Source organism: Otolemur garnettii, unplaced genomic scaffold (genome assembly GCF_000181295.1).
Source record: "Otolemur garnettii isolate 467f Iridium unplaced genomic scaffold, OtoGar3 scaffold00037, whole genome shotgun sequence".
NCBI lineage: Eukaryota > Metazoa > Chordata > Mammalia > Primates > Galagidae > Otolemur > Otolemur garnettii.
The window spans coordinates 6,329,125-6,354,818 of record NW_003852432.1 but is presented as its reverse complement, the minus strand read 5'-3'; the positions used below and the strand labels follow the sequence as shown (position 1 = coordinate 6,354,818).

Here is a 25,694-nt window from a genome sequence, read left to right as displayed (position 1 = left end):
ATTGAAAACTTAGCTATGAACTTTTCTGAAATAGTTTTCAGACAACTGGATTGAAATATGATCCCTCTGCTCAATGATACATTTCCAGTTAAGTACCTGGATGTGAAAATATTGAATATACATATAGGAATCACATTTGCTAAGTTGTTTATCCTAGCCTCAATGACTTTCCTTGTCCTTGGGGACTTGGGGACCTGCTGTCCTGCATTCAGTCTTATATTTCCCAGGGAATACTTTCTTCCAGTGGATGCAGGAATTAACCCTCACAAAAGCCTTGCCAAACATCCCAGTTTGATCAAAGCAGATTTCATTTCTTAGGAAGTGGTTATACACTTTTTAAAAAAATAATCAACTTTCCATAGGCTACTCTAGTTTTATGAAAGAGCACACCTAGTCATCATGCAGTGAAACAAAAATCCAGTGTTTGAATGAATGACACTGAATGAGCTTCTTCCATATAGAAACTTTGAGGTGTGTTTTAAGAAATTATTACCAGGTCATCCCACAGGGAGGCCCTCACAAAAGCCCTACCCTCCCATAGTCTGTGGCTCAGCAGGCCTGTCCATACCTCACTTTCTACTTTTTTATGCCTGTTAGTTTCTAACCTTATACCATGTGACCTCTCTTCACTGAAAGGTTTTCTACCCCTTTACCAAAATCTCCTTCCAAAGTTACAGTGAGTTTTGCTTCCTTGGCATGTGAAGGAAACGCCCAGCTAGAATAAACTTTAGCATTAAATCAAATTTCCTTTCTTTCAGTCTTATCCAAGAGGGTAGCTTGTAGGGTGAGAGAAGGGAGACAGTGCTGAAGGGCAAAAAATTGATTTTGAGTAGAAAAGAAAATATATCTGCTACTACACTTTCCATCTTTGTGCAGGACACAGTGAGTAGGGGCTCTGGAGACAACCCTAGGCCAGGGCTTCAGGAAGAGTAACTCCCTTGTCTTATGGTTCTTGGCATCACCTCTTCATTTGCCCTTGGATGTGAAAATCACTGATCCCTGGAGGAATCAACATGGACAGAGATAGGGGACAAGCCTAAAATACATTTAAAATTCACAAATAAGTACACAAATACAACCACCCTCACTGTTACACTGCGAAGTTCAGGGAGATTAAAGTGTTGAGTCCCTGGGTCTACAACCAGCAGCTGCTGGCCAGCTACTTTATAGGAATGACTGGGGTGGGGAACACCTCTCAGGCCAAAAAAGTAGCTCCAGTCTGGGCAAAGGCAGGATGCCAAATCTTCACCCTTTTCCAGAAAGTGTTCAGTTTCTACCTCCCTAAAGCCATCAAGCTACCAGACCCAGGGCTGCCAGGGAGCAGGTCTCTGGAGACACCAAGGAGGAGCTGGGTTGTGAGCTGGGGTGCGCCCTCCCCCTGTGCTGGTCCTCCACACCGTGCTGCTTGAAGCTCCAGTGTTTCCAGCTCAGGTGATGCTAGTTCAGCAACTCTGGGGGGTTGGGTTTGGTGCTGGCTGTCGCCCTAAGCCCTAAATGCCTTCCTTCCTCCCTTCTTCCCTTTCTTTCTTTCTTCCTCTTTCTTTCCCTTCATCACGGGGCCACCTTGGAGCTTACAGCTCCCTCTGCACTCCTTGGTTCTGCTTTTGGCATTTTGCAAGTGCTTCTTTGTGTTGTTCTTCTGATCTGGGATGAAGGGCGTCATTCCAGGACCCCTTAAACCTTGGAAAATATTAATGCACACTATTTTGCCCCTGCGATTTCCTTGAACTTAACTCACTGGCTATAGACAAGGCTGGGATTTCTCCTTGTGGTCTGGATCATCCTCTTCCTGTTTCAAAGCTCCTGAGCAACGTCATCCCAAGTGGACTCAATAACACATCTGTAGCTGCCTCCCTTCCTAATGGCAGCTCCATGCTGTCCATAGTGCTGGCTCTTTCTGGAGAGAATTGGCTTGCCCTCCCTGTCGCCTACTTTCCTCTTACAGGCTGGCAGGATAGATAACCCAGGAACTGGATAATTTTAGGCAGTTTGGGGGACACTCTGGGGGGGGGGTACAGAAGATCTTCCAGCTGAGTGTGATCCACAGACCCAGGGAGAATACCCAGTGAGAGGGTGGTGCACACTGGCAGAGGAAAGCCTCTGGAGATTCCTTTCCAATCCATGCCTACATGAAAAAATAGGTAATAATGGCCACAACTGATTACACACCTCCAATATTTACAACAACATTCCATTATTAAGCACCCATTTTACAGAGAGGTTAAGTAGCTTGTACAAGGCCACAGAGCTCAGACTCTGGGGAGAAGTGTGGCTGTTGATATTCAAACACAGACTTTTCTGACTCCAAGACCAGAGCTCTTTGCCCTTGCCCAAGCTGCTATCAGGTGAACTCGGTTTCCGGGTAGTCCTTTAAGTAGGGAGTCGTCTTCATTTAGGAAACAGACTGTATTCTTCCTTCATTTCCTCTTCTCTGGACGGCACAAGTTCTCAGTCTAGTGACTACTTCTCCCTGAAAACAAATCTGCAGGTGACTGTCTCTAGTGACTCCTGGAAACCAGTCTCAGAACTTTACATTCAGACTACACGTGCCTCTGCTCCCTTGAATATCTTGCTGTCGCCGGGAAGATCAGTTTAAGGTGCGCCGCACTCCATAATCTTTCTCAGAGATAGCCTCCCCCGAGCTCCCCGCCGGAGTCCTACTAAGGGGCTTGGCGGGCGTTGCTGCTCCCAGCCCCGTGTCTTCACTGCCCCATGCCCAGGCCTGCGGAAGGACGTGAATCCATTTATAGCAAAATAGTGGGGCAATTGATTCACAAGGCTCCCCCCAAAGTTACTGCAGGCAGGACTTGGAGGGAAGAGGAGCCGCACTGGCCACTCAACGTCTCTGCATAGGCCAGAGACAGGTGGCGGTTTCCTCTCGAAACCCCAACAAACCAGGCCTACAAATTCTGCACAAAACCAAAAGAGTGGGATGCCACGAGCAGTCTGTGGGTGCCTAGGGTTTCTGTGAACCGAGAGGCACAGAGCGCACCCCGCCAGCTGGGCGCCGTCCTTCCCCGGGGGTGGATGCCCCACCGCCAGCCCTGCATGAAAGTCTTTCAGGAACAGGGGATCTGGCTCCCTTTGGGAACCCAGAACGAGAAATTTACATTGTTTTTGTTTTGAGGGTAAGAAGACAACCGAGCTCTTGCTTTAATCCCCCCACTCAGGTCCTACGGCCAAACTCAGAACGCGGGTCCGCTCTCCAGGAAGATGGGGCGGAGGAGTTTCCCCGCGCAGGGCGGGAGGGACACCAGGTGCCCAGGCCTAGGGGACTAGCAGGCTTTTGCCCAGCGCGTTCCTCTCGGGAAGCGGGCGGTGGCAGCAGAAAGGGGTTTCGGGGGATCTCTGACCAGCGACACCGGATGATCTCCTTCGCGCCCAAGCGCATCTTCAGGGAGCTCGCGGAGCCTCTCACTACCGGCAGCGGCGGCGTTTGGTGAAGTCGGGCTGCGCCCCACCAGGCGGGCTCTGGCCCTGGGGGATGGGGTGGCAGCTCCTGGACACTTGGGCCGAGCGTTTATTGCAAAAGTAGCAGGAAATCCCTTCTCCTGAGAGCCGGACAATGAGCTAGGACTAAAGGGAATTCAAGTGGAAAAATCCGTGAATGCAAGAACGACCCACAGCAGAGCGAGGGTTCACATTAAGCTCTGCGCGGGTCTTTCCCTTTCCGGAAAAGGTATTATGATCGTTCTCCAAGTGTTTGGAGAAACTTTCCTTCTCCAGGGCATCTCACAAGTCGGCCCTAAAGTCGCCATACCTAGGGAAAATGGGAAATTGTAGCTAAATGTACATTTATTTACAAAACATTCATTCGAAAAATTTACAAGATGTTTATAAACATCTACATGTCGGCCACCTCTAAAATTTTCGTACATTTAGCTGCAATTTCCCACTTTCCCTATTGTATGGCGACTTTAGGGCCCACCTATGAGACACCCTAAGAGGTGTTATTTAACAAACTCCCACTGGCCAGTACACGGCACAGTATCATCTACTTTTTCTTGCAATACTCACTGAACTGTCCTAAAGACAGTCTTACTTTTTTGCTCTGCCCCCAAGCAACTTAGAAGGACAGTTATTTCTTTTAAGTGAAAAATTACTTTCACTTCAAAAATTCTGCAAAGCTTGTTAGATTTCCAATTAAATTCATTTAAAAATACTACTCTTTAAAGAATACCACCCCATAAAACTTGCCGTCCTTTAATAGACCTATACTTGGGCATTGATCCTCACAGTTACCAATGCCAGTGAACAAATATTAAGTCATTTCAAGCAATTTGCAGTTAGTTTTGGGCAAAACCCTCCAAACCAATTTTCATTCGTTTTCAAAGTTACTTTATTTTATTATTTATTTTTGAGACAGAGTCTATGTCACCCCCGGTAGAGTGCTGTGACGTCACAGCTCACAGCAACCTCCAACTCTTGGGCTTAAGCAATTCGATTCTCTTGCCTCAGTCTCCCAAGTACCTGGGACTACAGGCACCTGCTGCAAGGCCCGGCTATTTTTGGTTGCAGTTGTCATTGTTTAGCAGGCCCAGCTGGGCTCAAACTTGCCACCCTTGGTGTATGTGGCCAGCACCCTCACTGAACTACTGGTGCCAAGCCCAAAGTTACTTTATAATGTGTTTTTCTTCACATAACTTTTTGTGACTCAAAAGTTAGTCTAGGTAGTTCTTATAAAGATGTGAGCAACTACACAACCTGCCTTTTCACTGCTGTTGTCGTTGCTGTGGAAGCCATGGGCAAGGAGGGGTAGGGAATAGAGGTTTTCACGATCCCTTGCTGTGCGGAGAAGGACCAAAGAAAGTCAAAATCTGGAGAGAAGCTCAAAGAAACTGACCAGCAAATGGGGCAAGTGGGCAGATTAAATAGGCTGGGTAAGCAGCAAGACCATTCAGAGCTCAAATACTTTCTCCTACACCACACCAGCTTTCCTTATTTCTGAATTCTACTGGCCAGACATTTGAGTAAATACATTAATTATTTTATTTATTTTGAGACAGAGTCTCACTTTGTTACCCTTGATACAGGGCCGTGGAGTCATAGCTCACAGCAACCTCAAACTCTTGGGCTCAAGCAATCCTCTTGCCTCAGTTTTTCATCTTTAGTAGAGACAGGTCTCCCTCTTGCTCCGGCTGGTCTCAAATTTGTGAACTCAAGCAATCCACTGCCTTGGCCTTCCAGAGTGTTAGAATTACAGGCATGAGGCACTGCACACTGGCCCAAATACGTTATTTTTTAAAAGATAGTTTCAATAGAGTTATGGAGAATCATCAGTCATTCACACATTAGGACAAAATGGATCAATTGTGCAGAGATGTCAAGGAAATGGACGTTTTATTGAAAGGAAAAAAGGGGGGCTCATCTCCAGGTTGAGAAAAGTTTGAGCAGTGGAAGAGCAAGCTTGAGAAGGGTACCACTGGGGAGCTTAGGACAGCATGACCGAACACTTGAGGGGTGGAAGAAAAGGGTATGGGGATGAAGACGAAGAACAAGAGCTTCCCAAGACAAACTGCCTTTCAAAAATAGCGGAGCTCGTCTCTACTCCAGGAAAAAGGAAGAAATCTCCTTCTCATGTGTTTATCTTATCTTACTCCTAGGACCCCAAAAATAAGCCAAACAAAACTAAATAATAAACTATTTTAAAAATTAAAGAGATTTTTGCATGCTGGTCTGAGTACCTGTGAGCAGAGAACAAATTTGGAGGTCCACATTTTTTCACTTCTGATGTTTCCAAATATTAAGTTTTCATAAATTCAAGGATATTTCTACTCATTTGGCATAAACTGACTTCATTTTAAAATTATTTGCAAATGAATACAGGACCACAATACGCCAGTGTATTTTAGGAAAATCTATAAAAATAATTCACAAATTATAAAGCACATTAATGTGATCTTTCAAAATCCTAGCAAGAGACTAAACTGAGGGAATAGCACTAATCATGTCAATTGCTAGCTTGCATGACTAGCATTACTAACACTAATTATTAGTTAACATTAGTTGTCAACTAATATGCAATATATTCTGTACCACACATTTACTTTGCTGTGGAAACACGATGTCATAGTAGTTAATTCTTTTTGCAAATGTGTATGCCTAGTAGGTACAAAACACAGTTTAGTCTTTTACTCATTTGATCAAAACCAAAATATTATAAACAAATAAAAAAGCCAGAAACAAAAAACACAAGAGCCAGATAATTGGGATGTTCAAAATACTGCAAACATCTTTTACTGCATTTAATCTATACAAATCTAATAAATACAGAAGTGGCTATGACCAAATGGATTTTTATTGCCTGCAAGCTGTTATACTTAGGAGTAGGGGGATATTTTATGTTGACAGAAGCAAACTCGCTACCCTACACCTTGGGATTTTTCACACTTGAAAGAAGAAATGTTCAGAATGGAACAAGACCCCAAGCCACTGGATAATCTAGTCTATATTTGAAGTTGGCAGTCCGTTAAGCCCAGGAATATACCTGCAGATCAATTCAGAGTACTAAGAACCAAAGTTAAAGTTTTCATACACATTGCAACAATGGCAAATTAAGTACAAAACAAACCTCACACATCAGTTATGAACTGTAAGGTACACATCGGTTTAACAAGGGTACAATAAAGTTGGCAGGGTGATTAGAAGTGGCTTCTCACAATGTTGTATTATCACACATACATGTCACACTTCATACACACAACATTATTGTGATGTGACTACAGAAAGAAAGGTCATATCTTAAAAATGTTTATGTTCCAATCACAAAAAGGGCCAAAGCTCATTTTTAGGTCAATCAACACAAAAGAGAATGATTTTCTGCAAAAAACCTACTTGGCATTTTCTTCTTTAACTCTATTTCCAGTTTGCTTTTTAATGAAATGCAAGCTTTTTTATTTGGTCAAGACCATAAGTGCAATTACATGGACAAGGTAAAAAAACTACAGTATCAAGGTCCTCCATCCTTTTCCCGAGCTGTGTGTTATCAGCCTTCTTCTTCTTCATCACTGTCTTTCATAGTAATGCCCTGAAGTCCTCCTCCTTCTGAAACAGAGGCTGTGGCTTCTTCTACTGTTAACCGTCTGTGCAGAGTATCATACGTCTTACTGTTCAGCGTTCCTTCCAACACGCCCTGTAATCGGAAGTCTCTGTAGGTTTTCTGAAGGAAAAAGAATTTGTTTAGATAGATTATATGTACATAGATAGGAGTGTCTTTGTATATAGGTAAATGTACTCCATGAACATTTCAAAAATTGTCTTGGCCGATCACTAATGGGTTCATATGGTCAACAAGTCAATCTTGTTGGTGTACTTCTGGGGAAAAAAAATGGAATGAGAGATTTTGGATAGTGTTACTCAAACTACAATCACTGTGAATAGACCACAATGTTGTGACCATCAGATGATGAATTAGCTTTCCTCCTAAAAACGTAACTACAAATTGCACAGAATTTACTATTTGAATAAGTGGTAGCAAAAATAAAATGATACGTATTTATGCAAGTTTTTAATCATGAGCTCACTCTTTTAATGTCCTTTAATATTGAAAAATTCATTTCATTTTATAAAATGCATTAGTTTGGGGGGGCAGATAGGTAGAGGAAGAGGATTAATCCTATTATCAGTAAAAGAAATTCACATTTTCAGCATTTGTAGGTTATATAATAGTTTATAATTACCATTGAGTAAAAATTTGTATATACCTTAATGTCTGTATGAATTCTGCTCTTTCCTATGGAAATCCCCCTGTCATACGAAGTGCCAAACTCTGGCTTAAGGCTTCCATAGATGGAAAAGTAAAATATTCACCTTTTTTGTGGGATGTATTATAATTTGGTATATTATACACATCAGAAAATGGAACAAACACCATGTTATTGTTTCTACAGCAATTCTTTTTTTTTTTTTTTCTGCTTTTGGCCAGGGTTCGGTTTGAACCCGCCACCTCCAGTATATAGGGCCGGCACCCTAGTCCTTTGAGCCACAGGCAATTCTTAAAACAAAACCCGACAAGAGTCTTCTGTGACTCTTAAGATATTAATTTATAAAACTTCCCTTATATTTACTTTTTAAAATGCAATTTTCTTTACATATGATTTTCCATGGCTAAACAAGACTGGTATTTTTATTATTATTGGTTTTTGAAGTTGGAGAAAAGGTCCATCGTTCATTAAATGGGGGAAACAAAGAAGATATCCCATTCTGTGGAGGCACTACTAAGGTTATTTTAGTGCTCTTATTTTCAACATTCCTCTACTCTTCTATGTTAGATTTAGAATCTTAAGCAGTCAGACTTCAATGGACTGGCCCGAAGTAGCGATACATTTTAATATGCCATTATTCTGCTCCAAGGGATGGCTAGCAGACACTTTTTTTGTTGTTGTTTGCACTTAATAGATGAAAAAAGTCAAATAAGAATAAAATGCTGTACTTCATGGTCCAACATCATAACTCCAATAGCTGAAAATTAATGTTTAGAGAAGTTTGATTTCACTGAACACAAAAGTGTTCATAATACTTATAACACTCAGAAAATATTATAACATTCAGACATTTGAGTTGAATTTACTTATTCACATCAGGTCTGAAGTGCTGATGGAGGACATCCTAATCCTTTCCCCCTACACACTTTGCCTTCACTAACTTCCTCCTGGGAAGAAGTAAAACCATCACAAGGCAGTGAGATCACTGGTATTTTGCTATTTTATCTTCCTGTGTTCTTCTACCTAACTCAGCTTCATGATATCATGCCAAGTTTCAGAAATTATATGTCAATAGTAAGAGTAGAGAATTATATATATATGTATATTCCATTTTGATAGTCTCTTGATATAAAAGGAAAGTTCATGTTTGAAAAGTCTACCACAGGTCCAAAAAATAAACCGAACTCTGAAGAATGCTGCATTGTATCTGAGGTCAGTGTCTCAACAGCCAAGTGAAATTCAGATTCAAAAAGTAATTTTTTTCTAAAGCGATCAAACCTATTTTCACTTAAATTTTAAAACTTTAAGACACATACAATTCACCAACCTTGTATTCTCTTATTCTTTCTCTAAGTTGTAAGTTATTAGATAAATTGCATAAGAGCCAGGAAGTGACCAAAAATCAAGTTTTACCTAGATAATTTGGTAAGACACACCGCATTATTACCTTGGCAATTTGTGTTTGTTCCTATTACTGTCTTAAAATTTGATTAAAAATGTTAAACACCATGTTCATCTATAGATCATGTACCTAATAGAAAGTATTATCCTCCCAGTAATTACATACTGAGTCTGTGAGCCTGACTTTCTTATTTTAGTGGAGTGACTTTCCTTTGATTTAGCTTAATTATCAGTAAGTTGGACAGGACAGATTTGAATTGTAGTTTTATAGTCCAGAAAACTTTCTTATTCCATTTGCAAGCAGTAACCAGTTAGGTGAGTTTCAGGGCAGATATCTTTGCAATCTCAATCTCTCTCTCTCTTTCTCTTTCATAAGATGTTATTGACACTTGGACACTTTCTGTGGCTTCCATGAACATTTGGTTGGCTCTTATTGAGATAAATGCCTGCTACAGTGTGTTGTTCCCTTTTCTTCTTTTCCCCTAGTAAAAGAAACAGCTGATTTACATAACTGCTTTGAAATGTCTTATCATATGACCACTAGGGAGAACACACATCCAACAACCATTTTGATTATTTGAAGAGTCTACTTTTCCTCTCTCCAAATAAATGATTCTGATGTTACAACTTTAAAAATAATGTCACAGTCCTTAAATGTTTCTGGAAAGCTTATTGGGATTTGTTTTCTTCTGAGCAACATGAACAAACCAATTCTCTAAGTATCTTTGTAGGGCAAAGGTGGCTATTATACATATCACGCATAAATTTTGATGATGTCTGGGTCTCCCTGAACATAGAGGAATGACAATGCCTGTAGGCAGTAGGCCCTGGACTGCTGGGGTCGAGTAACGTGGCTTTGGGGTAGAATGCACAACTCAGCTATAATGTGCAGTCCACGTCTAAGTGGAGGGAAAGCCTGCACGTGGGCCTTGACAATTCTGTATGTGTGTTATTTAATTTAATGTTATTTAAATTCACTGGAAAATGGTCATCATGAACAAAACCATACAAGTTCTGAAGACTAATGAATCTATGTATGAAATTAACGAAAGTCTGTTTATAGTCAAAATAAAAAACAATTAGAACACTGAAAGATTAATTTATCTTGATTTTCATTGTGAAAATAATCACTTCTAATTATTAAATAGAATCCTCTAACGTGATTAAATCTATCAGCTCAAGAAAGCATTGGTTGAGACTGGGGACTTGCTTGTAAGAAGCAAAACATGTAAATCCTAACATATTCATGAATTTAATTTCATATTTATCAGTCTTGACTATTGAAGGCCATAATGAAGTCTATATCAAAATCAGATACACTGATTGGCTTAGAGTACAATGGAAATGTCATCATCTAATTCATGAACTTATGAATTGTTCTTTTATGCTAAAATATTCACTGGTGAAAATACTTCAGATCTACTTTCTTAGCAAATTTCAAGAACACGAAACGTTATTAGCTATAATCACATTGTTTATCTTGAAGATATACAATTTTTATTTGTCAATTATACCTCAATACAACTGAAACTATTTCACTAATGCTTGATCTTTAACTGTAAAGATGTAAGAATATTAAAATGAAACAAATGAAAGGGTAATAAAATTTGGAGGTTTTTATTCTATAAATGAAGTAAAGAACAATCTATCACCTAATACGAGTTGGCTTAATATGTAACTTACAGGGTTCTGAGCACAGTGGGCATTAACTTGAAAACATGGCTTATCACACAGATAACTGGCTAATCCTAATATTAATCGTCACATAGACAGCAACCTTAACATGTACTTCGAAGGTAAATTTACATTATCCTGATTCTCTTCTATGAAAAACAAACTTCATTTGAAGGCTCTTCCAGGCACATTTACAGAAACAAAGAAAAAACAATAGAGAATAAGGTAAGCCAAATATGAACCCATCATATTGTTCTTTCAGTTTCTTTGTAAAATAACACCAAGTAAAAAGCATTCTGGATCAAAGGTATTTTTTGCATTGACATAAAATGTATAGCTAGCTATATAGTATTAAACATTTGTGGGTGGCTATAATTTTACTTGCCATTTGTGATAAATCATAATTGCCATTATTGTGAAATTATAGGTCTGGTTCTACATTCCAGTAGATTTGCCAATTTCTGACTTTGGAACAGAGTTTTTCTATTTGTAAGGCTTTCTAATATGATAACAAGTGTGTGTGTGGTACCAAAGAGTTTCTATTTCTAATTAAACTGCAGGAACCCAGAAAAAAAATTGAAAAAAGGTAGATAGAAATTTCTTTTAGTGGTATAACCCTGTGGTTTTTTGCAAACTTTAGCATGTATTAGAATCATCTAAAGCAGCAGTTCTCAACCTGTGGGTTGTGACCCCTTTGTAACAATGAAAATACATTCTGCATATCAGATATTTACATTACTATTCATAACAGTAGCAAAATTACAGTTATGAAGTAGCAACAAAAATAATTTTATGGTTGGGGGTCACCATCACATATTAAAGGGTTGCAGCATTAGGAGGCATTAGGAAGGTTGAGAACCACTGATCTAAAGGGACTGTTAATACATAGCTTTCTAGGCCCCACCCCCTGAGTTTCTGAATAATTAGGTCTAGAGTGGGGGCCAAGAGGGTGAGGGCCTAATGAGTTCTCAAATGATGATGAAAATGCTAGGTCACAATGACACTTTGAGAACCACTCCATATGTATGTGTGTTTATGAATATTCATATACATACATGCATACACATAACTGCATATATATACATTACTTATATAGGCGCACACACATATGTACCATTAATAAATGAACTAAAATGGAAGCAAAGGTCTTCTGTTCAAAGGAGCAATTCTTTCTCCATAGCTTAAAGTTCTGTTTTCAGCCCTATGTTTAATGGAATTTCTGTTTCAATTTAAAAAAAAAAGTTAACTTTTAAGTTTTATGCTTCCATTAGAATTTACAAAGTATGAGCAATTATGTTGAATAAATATATTATTTTAAAGCCCTTACGCACTAAATATAACACATAGGTTATTACCTTTTCTCTTGAAGAGTAAAATTCAAAATGGCCTTGCTGAACTTATATGACATCTGTGTTAGTAGTTTTGGACAGTCTCCAACACTCGAACTGACTGGCTTTTGCATATAAGAAGGAATATACTTTCCAAAGAATTTAGTCAGTGACAATCTATTGCTTTTGTACCAGGATATAATAAAATTATAGAGACTCTCCTTACTCTCTTGGCAAATACAGTTCAAAAGGCCTCATAATGGTAATCCTAATAAAGTAAATGTATTGTGAGAAAACATTTATATACATAAAACAATTGATGCAAAATTTTGGACCTACTACAGTCAGGTAAATATGCTAGTGGCTTTCTATACATGTAAAATGTGATTAAAATGTGTTTGCTTGCGAGGAAGTATTTTTTATTTATTAGTACAAAAAGGTACATTTGTGTTTATTTACCAGTCTAACTGAAAATGGAAGTAAACAGCCACATATCGCTGCTCATAAGCGATGCTTTTTCAGTACTTAGCTTCACTCAGTTACATCAAATAGGATTTTCTTGTATGTCAATATCCTCCCATTATTCTTTATGGCTTGGCCAGTAATTCACATCTAAACACATTTTGTTTACCTTCACAATCTTGATGAGCGTCTTCAGCTGGTAAATATGAAGCTGGATGTCTAATCTATCAGCCAACCACAGGCAAATGACTTTCATGGAACTGCTGTACCATTGCTGGAAGGAAGGGTTGGGGCAGAGGGGAGGAGGACAAAGAAGAAAACAACCTCTGCAGTATTCATTTAACAGATTCAGTAATGAGGGGGTAATGAAACACTCTGAAATGACCACAGATCAGCACTTGAAGTCAATAATGCTATAATTTCCTGTTAACAGAATTGTATGTTTTGCTAGAAAATCTGCTAAGTTGACCTGGGCTGTTCTTTCCATGAATTAGCATTACAGTCTTTCAGCTGTAACATATTCATGGAAACAGTGTTTTTGCACTTTGCCTGCTAGTGGCCTGCTTTGTAATTTGTAGGGAACAATGGGTACTAAATATATGTTATAGGACTAAATGGATTGCCAAGCAGCAGGAAAAGGAGGTAAATTAGTCTCAAAAGAAAATTTTCTGTTAGCCTGCATGTTATGTAAAATCAAAAAGATGATGTGTTATGCCATAAGTTATGGGATCAATATTTAAAAATAACGCTTTAAAGGAGTAACGGCAAAAAACAACCACAACTTACTAAACAGTCATCCTCAATCACACCTTTACTTACTATTGATTGTTAAGTATTTGCCAAGACATTTTAAAGCCACGTAAACTAAAGATTTATTGAGATCTTAGGAAGGAACATATCAAGATGCAGTTCTGGGGTCTTATAAGAATCACAAAGTAGGTGTCACTTGACCAAATTAAGAAAGGATCATTTCATTTTGCAAGAGTTTGGAGAGGGTTCATAGTTTTTCTCTGTGTTTTACCACTCTTTTGAGGGAAAAACAGAAATCCTTCTCTAATGTAATTTTCTATATAATGTCTGTGATTATCAAAAAAGAAGAAATTTTGTTCCTATTTTTTATTTAAAAAAGGAAATATGCCATCAGAGGTGACATTTTAAGGGATTCAGTGACAATGTGCTAGAGGTAGGTTTAGGTTATACTGTGAGAATAACTCACTCAAAAAAACTCTGAGAAACAGCAACGTCCATTCAACCTTTAGGAAATTATAAAAGAGTTTTTGAAAGAAGGATTTTGTGCCTTACTTATATACATAAACCTAGTGACAGTTCAGATTGTATATGTGTGTATACATTCTTAGGTATTCACACATAGGAAAAAAAATCTACAAACAAATTTTTCTCCACATAATAAAATAGTAAATTCAACTTTTAAGTGTAATCTTAAGGATTTGTATTTGTTAACATTGTTCTAACATGATTTATTATAACAAGAAATGGTATTTTAAATAACAATTAAAAATGAGTTTCACATTTCATCACACTTATTTTTATTTGTCAGTGAACTGAACATATATGCATACAATGATATAAGCTAATTAAAAGTGAATAACTAATTCTCAATAAATACTATCAATTAAAAAGATGAATTAAAAATGTCAGCATTTTAAAATGTGGGGCTGTTGTTTTTTAAAAAATACACTATTCATGCACCTAATTTAGTACCTTCCTAATGGTTACTTTCTTTTTTTTTAAGACATACACAAATATCAGTAATATTTTTATAAAATAAGACACCTACACAACTAAACTCTTAAATAAACTGTTAGTAAAGTTAGCCTGAAAATCTTTCATAGAGACTTTAGTTTCTGACATTTAAATTCTATCCTTCCTTACTTCAAATAATTTGAAGTGTCAACTTCTTGAGTTCTATTTTAATACAGGTAAATACTCACAAGCATTGTGAGATAGAATGTGAGAACCCTGAATTAGGACCCTCACTGCCCCCCCCCCAAGATAATTTGAAAGCCACAATGTCACAATGTATGCAACTCTTAAAATTATAGCCCTTCTGCAAAGCATAGTAAATTTTTCTTTTCTGTTGAGGCAGAGAATGTATTGTAGAACGGCTAACATAACAAACTCGTCATCTGCCTGACAGAGTACGCAGTTACTATGTTCATGATAAGTTGTATAAATTTGAGAAAAATGAAAACTTTTTCTTAAAATTACTCCATATGCATCTTTATGTTCTTAAAAATCCTTAAATGATTTTAAACAAAGTTGACTTTGTTTTCCTGCTATACATAAATGGTATTTATGATTCAGGACACATAATGTAGCACAGAAATCATTAATATAACTTCTTTAACATAATGCCAAAATTTGTAAATTTAGAGGAAAAGAATTTGGGAATAAAATGACCTAAAGTGAACTATGAAAAATAGAGAAAAAACTTTTGTGAGGTAAAATGTTTTAGCCACTTTACCATCATCTTACTTCGAAGGCAAGTAAATTGCTTTATTAAAAACATCTCTAAGAAAAATTATCTTACCAGGTCAGAATGGATATTTTGGGTTCATAAATCAAAGCGCTTTGAGGAAGGCTTTCAGCTACCTCAGGCAAATGATGAGGGAAGCGGTTCTGCCACTAAGAACAGGCTAACAACAAAATCCCACTATGACTGTTTATGTTTATATAAGTTGAAACTTGAACACACACCCCCCACCCAAACCAACAAACCACGCCACCAAGCAGAAACATCTAGCACCTGCTTATTTCTGGGGCTAGAATATGTTCTTTTAAGACTGAGTATGGTAGGTCCCAGTTTTTCATGTTGAAAAAAAAGTCAAAGATTGGTTAGCGTCACTCCCTGCCTCCCTCTACCTACCAAACCAAGCCAACCCGCCCTCCAAAAAGAACCCCCGAAATAAGAAACAACAATTTGACAAGGTGAATGTATAGTAAGGTCGGTATGTTAGAAGCTGTCTTCTCATTTTGGAGAAGTGAATTTTATCAAACAACTTGACTGACTACCCACTTTCCCTTCAGGGATGACAGGCAGGTCACTGCAGCTCACACTGGAGTCATGGGTACGGCTTCGCTGCTTCATTCTCTGTGTTGTTCTGCACAGGCATAAAGCAGTAAGTGTATATTTTACAAGGTTTTTTCCTACATCTATCCATGACAGCGCCTACCACTTCAGTGAAAGATATGTGTTTTTTTTTTCCCTTTTTCTTTTTGTGGTTCATTCAACTCCTGTAAGGGCATGCGTTACTTCATTTTCTTGAGATATCTCTTTTAAAGCAAAAATAGAAGAAAAGGAAAGGCTAGGGTTGACTCTGTGAGACCCCTGTATTTATTCACACTTATTGTGCATGACTGTAGACTGGTAAATCATATTAGCAGCCCGTCTCCCCATCAAGCTGCTACTTGCTTTCCAGCCCTGGGAAGGCTCAACAAATCAACAGGAGCACGGAAAACAGAACATCAGTCTAATCTAGTGTTTAAGGTGAAGTTTTCAAACCCAATCTAAGAAGATCTTTAGAGCAAGCAACAAGCTGAAGGGCTCAGAAGGTGGTATTGACAATGAAAGAGTGTTGAAATATTGAGAAGCGCAGCACTTGTGCATTTTTAATAACAAGAGGGTCAACAAGGACATAGCTCCCTCAGTGCCAGGAGTTGCCACTGACTATGGAAATTGCCACACCAGGGCTATAAATGCTTGCAGTTCATCAGCTTTCTTAAACAGTTCATCAGCTTTCTTAAACACCCTGAACCCCCTCAGTGGACCTTTAGTCTTGAATTAACAAACCAAAGCAATGAAAGAGGGTGCAGTCTGAATGGCTGGCATTGATCCCCAACTGTGTCAGCACTGCTACAGGCCCTGAAAAACTCTCTCCATTGTCAATAGAAATTGACAAACCTTCTCTCCTAAATAGTGCAGCTGAGCCGGGCGGGATCCACGCAGCTGTAAAGGGCTCTGCTCTTGGGGCCAGGGAGCACTAACAATAGAACAAGCATGAGCTCTTTGTCAGTCCCAGACTCGGCAATTTTCTAACAAGGATTAAAGTTGTTTCTCCGCAGAGCTGGTGAAAAGAGATTTAGCAACATACCGTGCTTTCTTCATGCAAGTTAAAGAGAAGTAGTTAAGGAATTTCATTATTCTGTTGAAGAGTGGAAATACAAAACAAATATATTAAATATGCACAACTCCTCTTTTTTTTTGCCTAATTTATAACATTTTGAGGATGATTCAATTAAATATAATACTTATCGCCTAGATACAAGCACTTCACATTTATTTTGGAAGTTTTATTTTAAAAAAGTCCAGCTGCTTGCCACCTGGAATGAGGTCTCAATACATACTAATGCACAATGCCCTGAGCCCCTCGAACGCTGATATTCCTAAATCTGAATCACAAGACCACATAGGGTTTGTACAACGTGGCTGCTCCAAGCAAATGATTTCTGTCAGAACGCGGCTTCTGATGATGATGGCAAGGTAAAAATAGCTGCTTTGCTAGGGCACAAATCTGTGATGTTTTCTGCTTAAGTGTTTAGCTTTTTATTGATTATGAATCAGTGCGAGTAGTTGATGTATTTTTATTCTTCTCTGGCTGTGCTTGTGTCCAACAGGAGAACGAGAAGGGGGAGAAAGAAAGAGAAAGAACCAACGCTCCTTAGTGCACTAAGACATGAAACAGCTAAATTTTCACATACTGTATGTTTTTCTTCATTTATTTCAAGAGAAGCTGTCTGTTTGACAAGAATTGAGTCCCTGTGTTGAAATGCGGTGACACCTAGACAACCACACAGAGGCTATATGTACTTTTAAATGTAAAGTTAAACTGATGGAAAGAGCAAACAATATATTTTTTAAATGCTGATGGTTTTGATATATATAAGGCATCCTTTAGGACCATTTAGTAGCTTTAGAAAGCAACAAAACATTTATAAACATTAATGCCCTGAAGATTCACAAGTATATGAAGAAGTAAATATAAAAGCTTTAATGTACATTGAGGATTCATTTTGTCAACAGCGAGCACATCTATCAGGGTAACTAAATTCATGGCTCTCCTTCACTCAGTTCCCATTTCTAAACACTAACATGCACATTTTGTATTAACATTAGATTTGACACAATCATGCCAATGTGCTCCTCTATTCAAGGCATCTCACTGAAACTATCATACCTTGTTCCACGAAACAGACTCCCAAAGGACAGGCATTTTGAAAGTTTTAAATCTGAAATTTTTTTTGGCTTGGAATAGGCTTAAGGGCTGTATTTAAGGAAAACTGAGACCAGCCTATTTTGGTTAAAAAGACAAGAGGGTTTCAACCCAACCTGAACCTATCAACATTCCCAGCTTGACCCACAGACACTCTCGAGGGGGAGGACAGAGACTTGAGTCTGGACGTGGCAGCTGAGGGCTGGCTGTGGACACACAGAGGGCCTGAGCGCAGACCTGGGAGGGCAGGAATGCCAGTCCCTCTCGCGCTGTTTGCTTGACTGAGCCTGTTGCTTCCCTTTTGCCTCGCGTGTCTCATCTGTCATATGCTGGCTAGATTATAAGCATCTAACTTGGAAATAACAAGATTCGAATATGTTACAGAAAGACTGTGACTTTTAAATTTGACTATTAAAAGAATAGGCATGATGAGCTTGTGATTCCTGTAAAAATGAGCAGAAGGGAAAAGCCAAGTTGTCATTCTGTTTTTTGATGCTGCTTCCATATAGCTTTGTTCTTCTAGAATAAAGAAAAGTGCAAGGCTAGGGTTCTAGAACTTTCTGTTGTTTTTAATTTATTTAAATTATTTGGCCTCTTAGTACTTCACTGATATACTATATTTGTGAAGTTCAGCTGTAGTGTAAAAATGAAAAAGTATAGTGGGAAATAAATGAGATTTATAAAGAATTATGAGGTATTTTTATTACTAATGTTATAATTTAGGAATTCTGATTATCAAGGTTCCTGGCATTTTCTTTATCTTTCATAGGAAGTTCAAGTGCTTCAGTTAAAGTTTCACTTAATTCTTACTACAACCTTCATGAGGTGGACGTTTTATTTCCATTTTGCATAACTCAAAAGTAAATTCACAAAAGTAGAGTTTATCTAAACTGAGTATAGATTAAGCAGTTATTCAAATTTATACAATAAGCATAATAAGTGGCAGGGTTAAAAATATATTTATGCTCTAGAGTCTGGGTTCATAACTATTGTGTTATTTCTTTTACCTCTAGAAAAACAATCTGGATTTCTGTTCTGCCAATAAAATCTCTGATTGTTAGGAGCAGTTTGGTGCTTCTAGCAGAAAACTAAGAAGAAAATTTTTATCATTTCTGGTGGTCACTGACAGTCATCATAATTCAGGATGGTGTGTGAATACAGAAGATGCCTCTTAAGAAAAGTAAAGCTGGGTTAGGCGTGGAGACTCACGCCTGTATTCCCAGCAGTCTGGGAGGCTGCAGTGGGTGGACTGCCTGGGCTCACAGGTTCAAAACTGGCCTGAGCCAGAGTGACGCCTCATCTGTAAAAACAGCCGAGTGTTGTGGCGGGAGTCTATAATCTGTAGTCTCAGCTACTCGGGAGGCAGAGGTAAGAGAATCATTTAAGTCCAAGAGTCTGATGTTGCTGTCAGCTGTGACACCATGGCACTCCACCAGGGGTGACAAAGTGAGATTCTGTCTTGAAATAAATAAATAAATAAATAAGAAGAAGAAAAGTAAAGCCCAACTAATTTTCTTGTAGGTTGAAGTGATTCACATTTACAAAGACCAAACACATCTGTAAGGCCAATAATGAGGTATTAATATAAATAAATCCTCTAAAGATAAATAAATGGCTATATGCTACACATCTCCTACCTACTCTGTTAAGACCTGTTTTGAAGTGTCAGACATCCTGATGCTTAAAAACACTGGAAAATATTTGTTTTACTATAACAAAACAGTACAATGTAAAAAAAAAGATCCTTAGGTTTTCTTTTTTTTCCATAACAAGAAAACACATGCAGAATGGAATGGCATTTGATAATGCCATTTTCTTCCACATTGAATCAAAGAGTCACACTCAGGGCAATTTTCATTTTTTAACTTCATCAGGAAGTTTGTAAATTAGGAGAGTATCACAATGTCTGTTAAGGAAGAGAACATGGAAGGAGTAGCATACAAAAGGTGCCTAATTAATGCTTGTTGCATGCTGGAAAAAATCCCAGTCTTTGGAGTTCCATAGTTTCTCTTTTCTAACAAAAAGCATGAATATAATAACTGAGACATTTCCAGATGAACTAGATCTTGTTCTGTCATGTAACGGCACAAGCTCTTGTCCGTCCACTATTATTTCATTCCAAAATGTTCTAAAGGTAATGTTACATTACCTCTTTCTCCCACTGCATGAAGGGTCTTAAAATCAACACCATTCTTTATTATTTACTACCATCAAGTGGGCAAGTACCTCCGTAAGATTATTCTGTTGCTTTTTTCCTGATGCTAAAAAGAGTAGTAATTATAAAGTGACAATTTCAGATACTCGGCTGTTCTCCACTCCCCTATTCAGTGAGCAACGATGGTATACACACTGGTTGGCAAATAATTTGAGTGAAATGACTAATCAATGGTTTCGGCTGAACTCAGTGGTCAATCCAATTGTAGTGGTGTACATACCAGTTTGGGAACAGACATGGTCTAGGAATGATTCATTTGTGCAATATGACCTTTTCATTTGTCATATGGCTCATTTTGAATACTAAATATTGCATTTTAAATCTATAATGCAGGATCTAGATAAAAATACACTGGACTTGGAAAATTGTTATTAAATGGAATAACTTAATTTTGAGATAAAACTCAGGCTTGAGAATTAGCTGTTACCATGTCTTTTTGATTCTATTTTCTTAAACAAAATATGGGAAATATCCCCAAATCACTTTTTGAGGACACTTTTTGAGGATAGAGGAAGCAGCTATCCTCTTCCTCCGAGCCATGGTGCACGCCATGTTGATCCTTTTCAGCACGTTGAATGACCTGCAGCTCTGCCACCTTGGGCTTCTCTAGACCATTTTTCTGGACATGCTCATCCCTCTGCTTTTTTGTTCCTCTCTCTGGCTGGATTTATGTTAGCCTTTAAGACTTAGCTTAACCTTAACAAAAAGATTTAGCTTAACCATTTCTCTCATAAAGCCAATATATTTCCTACTAGGAAGAATCAGGTGCTCACATATTTTCTACTCCTAAAACTCTATGCAGGTATCTATATAAATATTGCACAATACACTGTATTCTTCCTCAGTCAGCTGGGCATAGCCACAAGGCAATAACTGAATCTTATTTTTATTGCTATATCTATCCCTTAGCAAAGTGTCTGGCATATACCAGGTATTCCATTTTAATTAAAGCACTAAATGTTTTTAAAATGTATAACTGAAAAATGCTATATATATAATAGCAGCAGGGTAATTTTTCAATAAAAAAGGAATAAATGAGCACCCTAGGAGACTGAGGCAGGAGGATCTCTTGTGCTCAGGAGTTTGAGACCAGCCTGAGTGAGAGTAAGACTCCATCTCTACTAAAATAGAAAAACTACCCAGGAATATCAGGTTGCTGTGAGACAGGGTAATGCCATGGCCATTTAGGCAATAGAGTGAAATTCTGTCTCAAAATAAATAAATAAATAAAAAAGGAAAAGGAAAGAGATGAATACCGAAGACAGATTCACTGTGGTGTTGAACCAAGAGTTTCATTAATAGAAAAATAATTTCATAGATGCCAAAGTTATAAAAAAATCACTGAAAAGCAAACAATGGCATTTGGCTAAAAGAAATTTAATGCAGGGCTAAAATGGGGTTTAAAATGTGACAGCCTAATTTCCTTTTAGGTGAGAAAGGACTATAAATTAATAAACTCACGTCTAGTGAGGTACGTGTGTGCGTGTTCACATGTACACACCCACATACAAAGATACACTAATCCTACAAGTTCAGACACTCATGTACCCAGCCCTTCAGGGGTTCTCACCCATGTAGGGAGCTCCTGCTCTGGCATGTGCTCGTGTGTACTGGTACCCATTCCTGGGAGTTATCTGAGGCCATGGAGCGCATTTATATATAAGATTTTGGCCACTATTGTATTTTAAATCCATAATTCAGGATCTAGATAAAAAATATATTGGACTTGTAGAACTACTATTAAACGGCACAACTTATTTTAAAGATAAAACTCAGGCGTGAGAATTAGCTGTTACCAGTTTTTTTCTTTTCTTTCAGTTTCCTTATAACAAATGGGAAACATTCTAAAATCACTTTTTGAGGCCAGTAAGGCTGGAGGAAACAGCTGTCCTCTGTGTCCAAGTCACAGTGCGTGGAAGTGTGGCCTGCTGTGCTGCCTGTGCTTTCCCGATTAAGCAACATGTTCCAGGGGCCTCCTATCCTTGTTGGCCTTGTGACTTGCTTTTAACAAAAGGCAGAAAAATATTGTTGATGTGGAAATATTGACTTGTGTCTAAGACACAATGAGAGCTCTTTCAGAGCTGCTATAAGCCTGGCTTTTGAGCAAAGAACCCAGGAAGGATAGAGAGGAAGACTGTGCTTTCTCTCACAGTCAGGGCAGGTGAGGTTGAACTTTGAGAACTAGATACACACTGTGTGTTGGCATGAAGCTTTTGGCAAGTTTCTAATCATATACTTGGAAACAGAGATAGAAGGACAGATATAATTAAATAAACAATTTTGCAGATAATCACTATTCTATTTTGATCTGCACAGCACAGGTGACAAAGTGAAATATTTTAGTGGAAATTAATAATCTCTCAAAAAGATCCATGTAGTCATCAGAATGTAAGCTCCCTTAGGGCAGAGGCTTGGTCCATCTTGTTTAATATTGTATTCCCAGCCACTAGCAGAGTGTGTGGCTTATAGAAAATGTTCAATAAATAACACAGGTTGATGAATAATTAATGAGAAGTTTCAAGTTTTTATTCTAATTAGAAGCCTACTGAGTCATTGTGACGGAGACACCCAACCACGAGGGACAAAGCCAATGGCCTACTGTTCCAATACCAACACTCACCACCATTTCTTACACATACTAAATGAATAGTGAATTGGATTTGTTTTTAAGACTTTATACATGGGGGCAGCACCTGTGGCAAAGAGGGGTAGAGTGCTGACCCCATATACTGGAGGTGGTGGGTTCAAAATCAGGCCCCAGCCAAAAACTGCAAAAAAAAAAAAAAAAAAAAGACTTTATACATGTAAAAACATCACCTGAATGGGTATCCCACATCAACAAACACATGTTTGCTGCCTACCTCAAAGAGAGTCAATTCTGATAGGGATGTCAATAAAAAGAAATGTAGGGAATATACGGAACTGAATTAAGGGAGCTAGGAAGGGCAAAACTATGGGAGAGTTTTATATCAGAATACATGGGTAGGAATAAAGCTTGCAAGAAACTTGCTCAGCCGCATTCAAACACCGCATCGCATCTCTGACTCTAAGTCCTAAGCATGACAGAAAACACTCTGAGAAGTTTCAAAGGACAGCCACAAAGATGATTAAAGGGTTAGGAAAGGGGGCCGATGAAGTGAAGTTAAACAAATAGGGATTATTTATCCTGGAGTGGACAAGTATGACAGATGCCTTAATAACAGTCTTCATGTACAGGAAGGATTATTCCTGGAGGATGCTGGCTGCCCACTTTTTGTTCTCCACAGAGAGGAAAAGGAGAAATGGGTTTAACAATCAGCATGTAGACCCCGAGGTGAGTGGGGTGAAAATGGTCTTTTTTCTGAACAAAATATTTTGCCCAGATCAAGATAGCAAAGCTTAGATGATTTCTTACCTAGGGTTAAGCCAAGATTAAAACATTGAGGGCTTTCTCTAGAGTTTAGGTGTTTATGAGAACCTTGGAAGATTATTTTACAGTGTTTCAATGCATTCAGTACACACATCTAATGATGGTCTTTCCACGACAGCCTCTTTTTCACACAGACGCCTTTTTTCTTTTTTAGGTAGATTTACTCAACAGTGGTGACCTGGTGTGCCCACTTGCGAAGGGTGCCAATCTTGCAGAGGGGTCTGCAGGGACAGTCTGAAGAGGGGGTGGCTCCCAGAGGGGGAGTACAAAAAGCCACCACAGACAATGGCCTTTAAGCCACACGTGGCATTTGCTTATGAAGTTAGGACTGAAGGGAGAGAGAGTAGTAGCCATCAGCTCTATGAAAACATTGATAGAGATGCTGGTCTCAGGGGAGGGCTGGGCGCTTCCATTAATAGGGCACTAGCGGCCAGCTGAAGTGCAGGCATGCAAAGTCACTGCGGAAAAACCAGGCTCAACGTGGAAGAGTCAGAATTTCCAGACCATATTAAAGGTGAAAAAGGCATGCCTTTAACATTAAGTACTTTCGAAATGATCAGCATGCTGCTCAGAATCAATTCAACTATCTTTTGTAAAATCAGCTATCTTTTATAACTTCCAAATGACTATGAAGTCTTCATTACTAATGTGGTTGGGTGAATGCAAATGCACATTTATGTAGTTGGTATTTAGAAACATTTCTGTATGTAAATGAAAGTTTTGTCACCTTCCATCCATGAAAGACAATTTTATCTTGGCTAAAGAGAACTTAGATGATCAACAACCATCTTTTTCCTACTCAAGCAAAAACCTCTGATCAGTTTGCATGGGGGATTGTTTTTTTTAATTCTGAGCACAATTAAAGGTGAGTTTAGGCTCTGGTGGAAATCTAAAGAGCATCAGCAAATCTGAGCACTGCTCAGCTTTTGAATTGCTTTTCTACTTCTCAGTTCTTTTAAATGGTTTTCTATGGCAGGAACATTTTTCTTAATTAGTCACAGCTAATTAGTGTTCTGGCATAGACAAGTAATCAGAAATGTCAGAGCTGCAAGGCTACATCTCCCTAATCCTTTGATAATAATTTAGCCTCCTGGGAGGGCCCCAAGCTGCGGTAAGTAGTGACTGACAATAAGGCAGAATTAGGTGGGCAGCAGACCATTAGGATAGAAAAATAAAAAGCACTACCAAATCCTGCTGAGCACCATCAGGCAACTAACTGCACTGCCAGATGAGGTGCCTGTTTAAGCCTGTGTTGTTAATTAGCTGATTCTACCAGACCTGCCACATATGTCCAGGTGCCTCATGCAAAGATGTGTATTTCTGGGAATGTGCCAAATGACAATTGTGTACCACGATCACATTTCAAGAATCTAAGTAAGAAGTCTACCTATTTCTGAAGGATTCTTTTGAATTATCAAAGAAATAAGATCAACAAGCTACAATGCATTTTCTTGTTGAGTTTCTTCTAGGCAATTAGGCACGCTTCTCTCAAGTTTCTCAGCTTTTAATTCGCCAGCAGCTTACATTCAAATCAGGGCCTTTGGCTCCTCTGAACCGCGTCTGGACTTGCCAGAGCTATTTTGGCATCTACCATACATCAAAAGTTGATCCTTTTTATAAATTCTTACACTTACAAATAATAACTTAACATTAGAATGAGGATTATTAACTCAAATGAACCAGACAGCTGTAATCTGAGAGCAGAGATTTTACAGAGAAACAAACTTTGAGGAAAAAAAAAAAATAGCCAAGGAGCAAGAAAGCAAGCTTCCTATGGCATTACTGAGGGCGATACGCCAACATAAGGAACAGGTCTGAGTGTCTTAAAAGAAGTCAGACAACTTCAGTGCGAGTCCACATACCACAGGTAAAACAAAACAGGAATATGTACAATTGACAGCAGAATAAAGTCTGGGAAATACCTCATTGAAGCAGCTAAACTACAGTGTTCAAACATGTTAGATGAATGAAATGTTGCTCCTCCAAAACACAGGGGGGCCAAAAAGTCCAATACATCATATACAATTTGTACACAGTGAGGTAGGCTGGTGTACAACATAGCAACGCTGAGAAATTAATTACCTCGACCAGCCTCAAGCTTGTCATTGAACTTATATTATCCATCCCTTCCTATTGATGGAAAAAGAAAGTAATGACTATGACATGGGAATGATATTAGTATTTAATTTTGAATGCTGACAGGAAAATCATGGTTGGGCAGAGGGGGGCCTAATTTTCACGTTTTATACTTGACTACTTTTTGTATAGAAA

General features: G+C 38.5%; 1 protein-coding gene across 2 annotated transcripts in view; it reads right to left on the bottom strand.

Moving 5' to 3' along the window:
- Window positions 1-6,209: 6,209 nt before the first annotated feature.
- The window catches only part of CADPS2 (calcium dependent secretion activator 2), a 499,168-nt gene continuing 479,683 nt past the window's right edge, over window positions 6,210-25,694 (bottom strand). The window contains exons 28-29 of one of the 2 annotated variants that reach the window (XM_023513206.1): window positions 12,738-12,842; window positions 6,210-7,159 (exon numbers count right to left, since the gene is read on the bottom strand). In XM_023513206.1, coding sequence (XP_023368974.1) covers window positions 6,986-7,159; window positions 12,738-12,842 — 279 coding nt within the window. In that variant the 3' untranslated portion in view covers window positions 6,210-6,985. The remainder of the gene's footprint in view (window positions 7,160-12,737; window positions 12,843-25,694) is intronic. The other variant, XM_003789780.2, reaches the window with a different exon arrangement.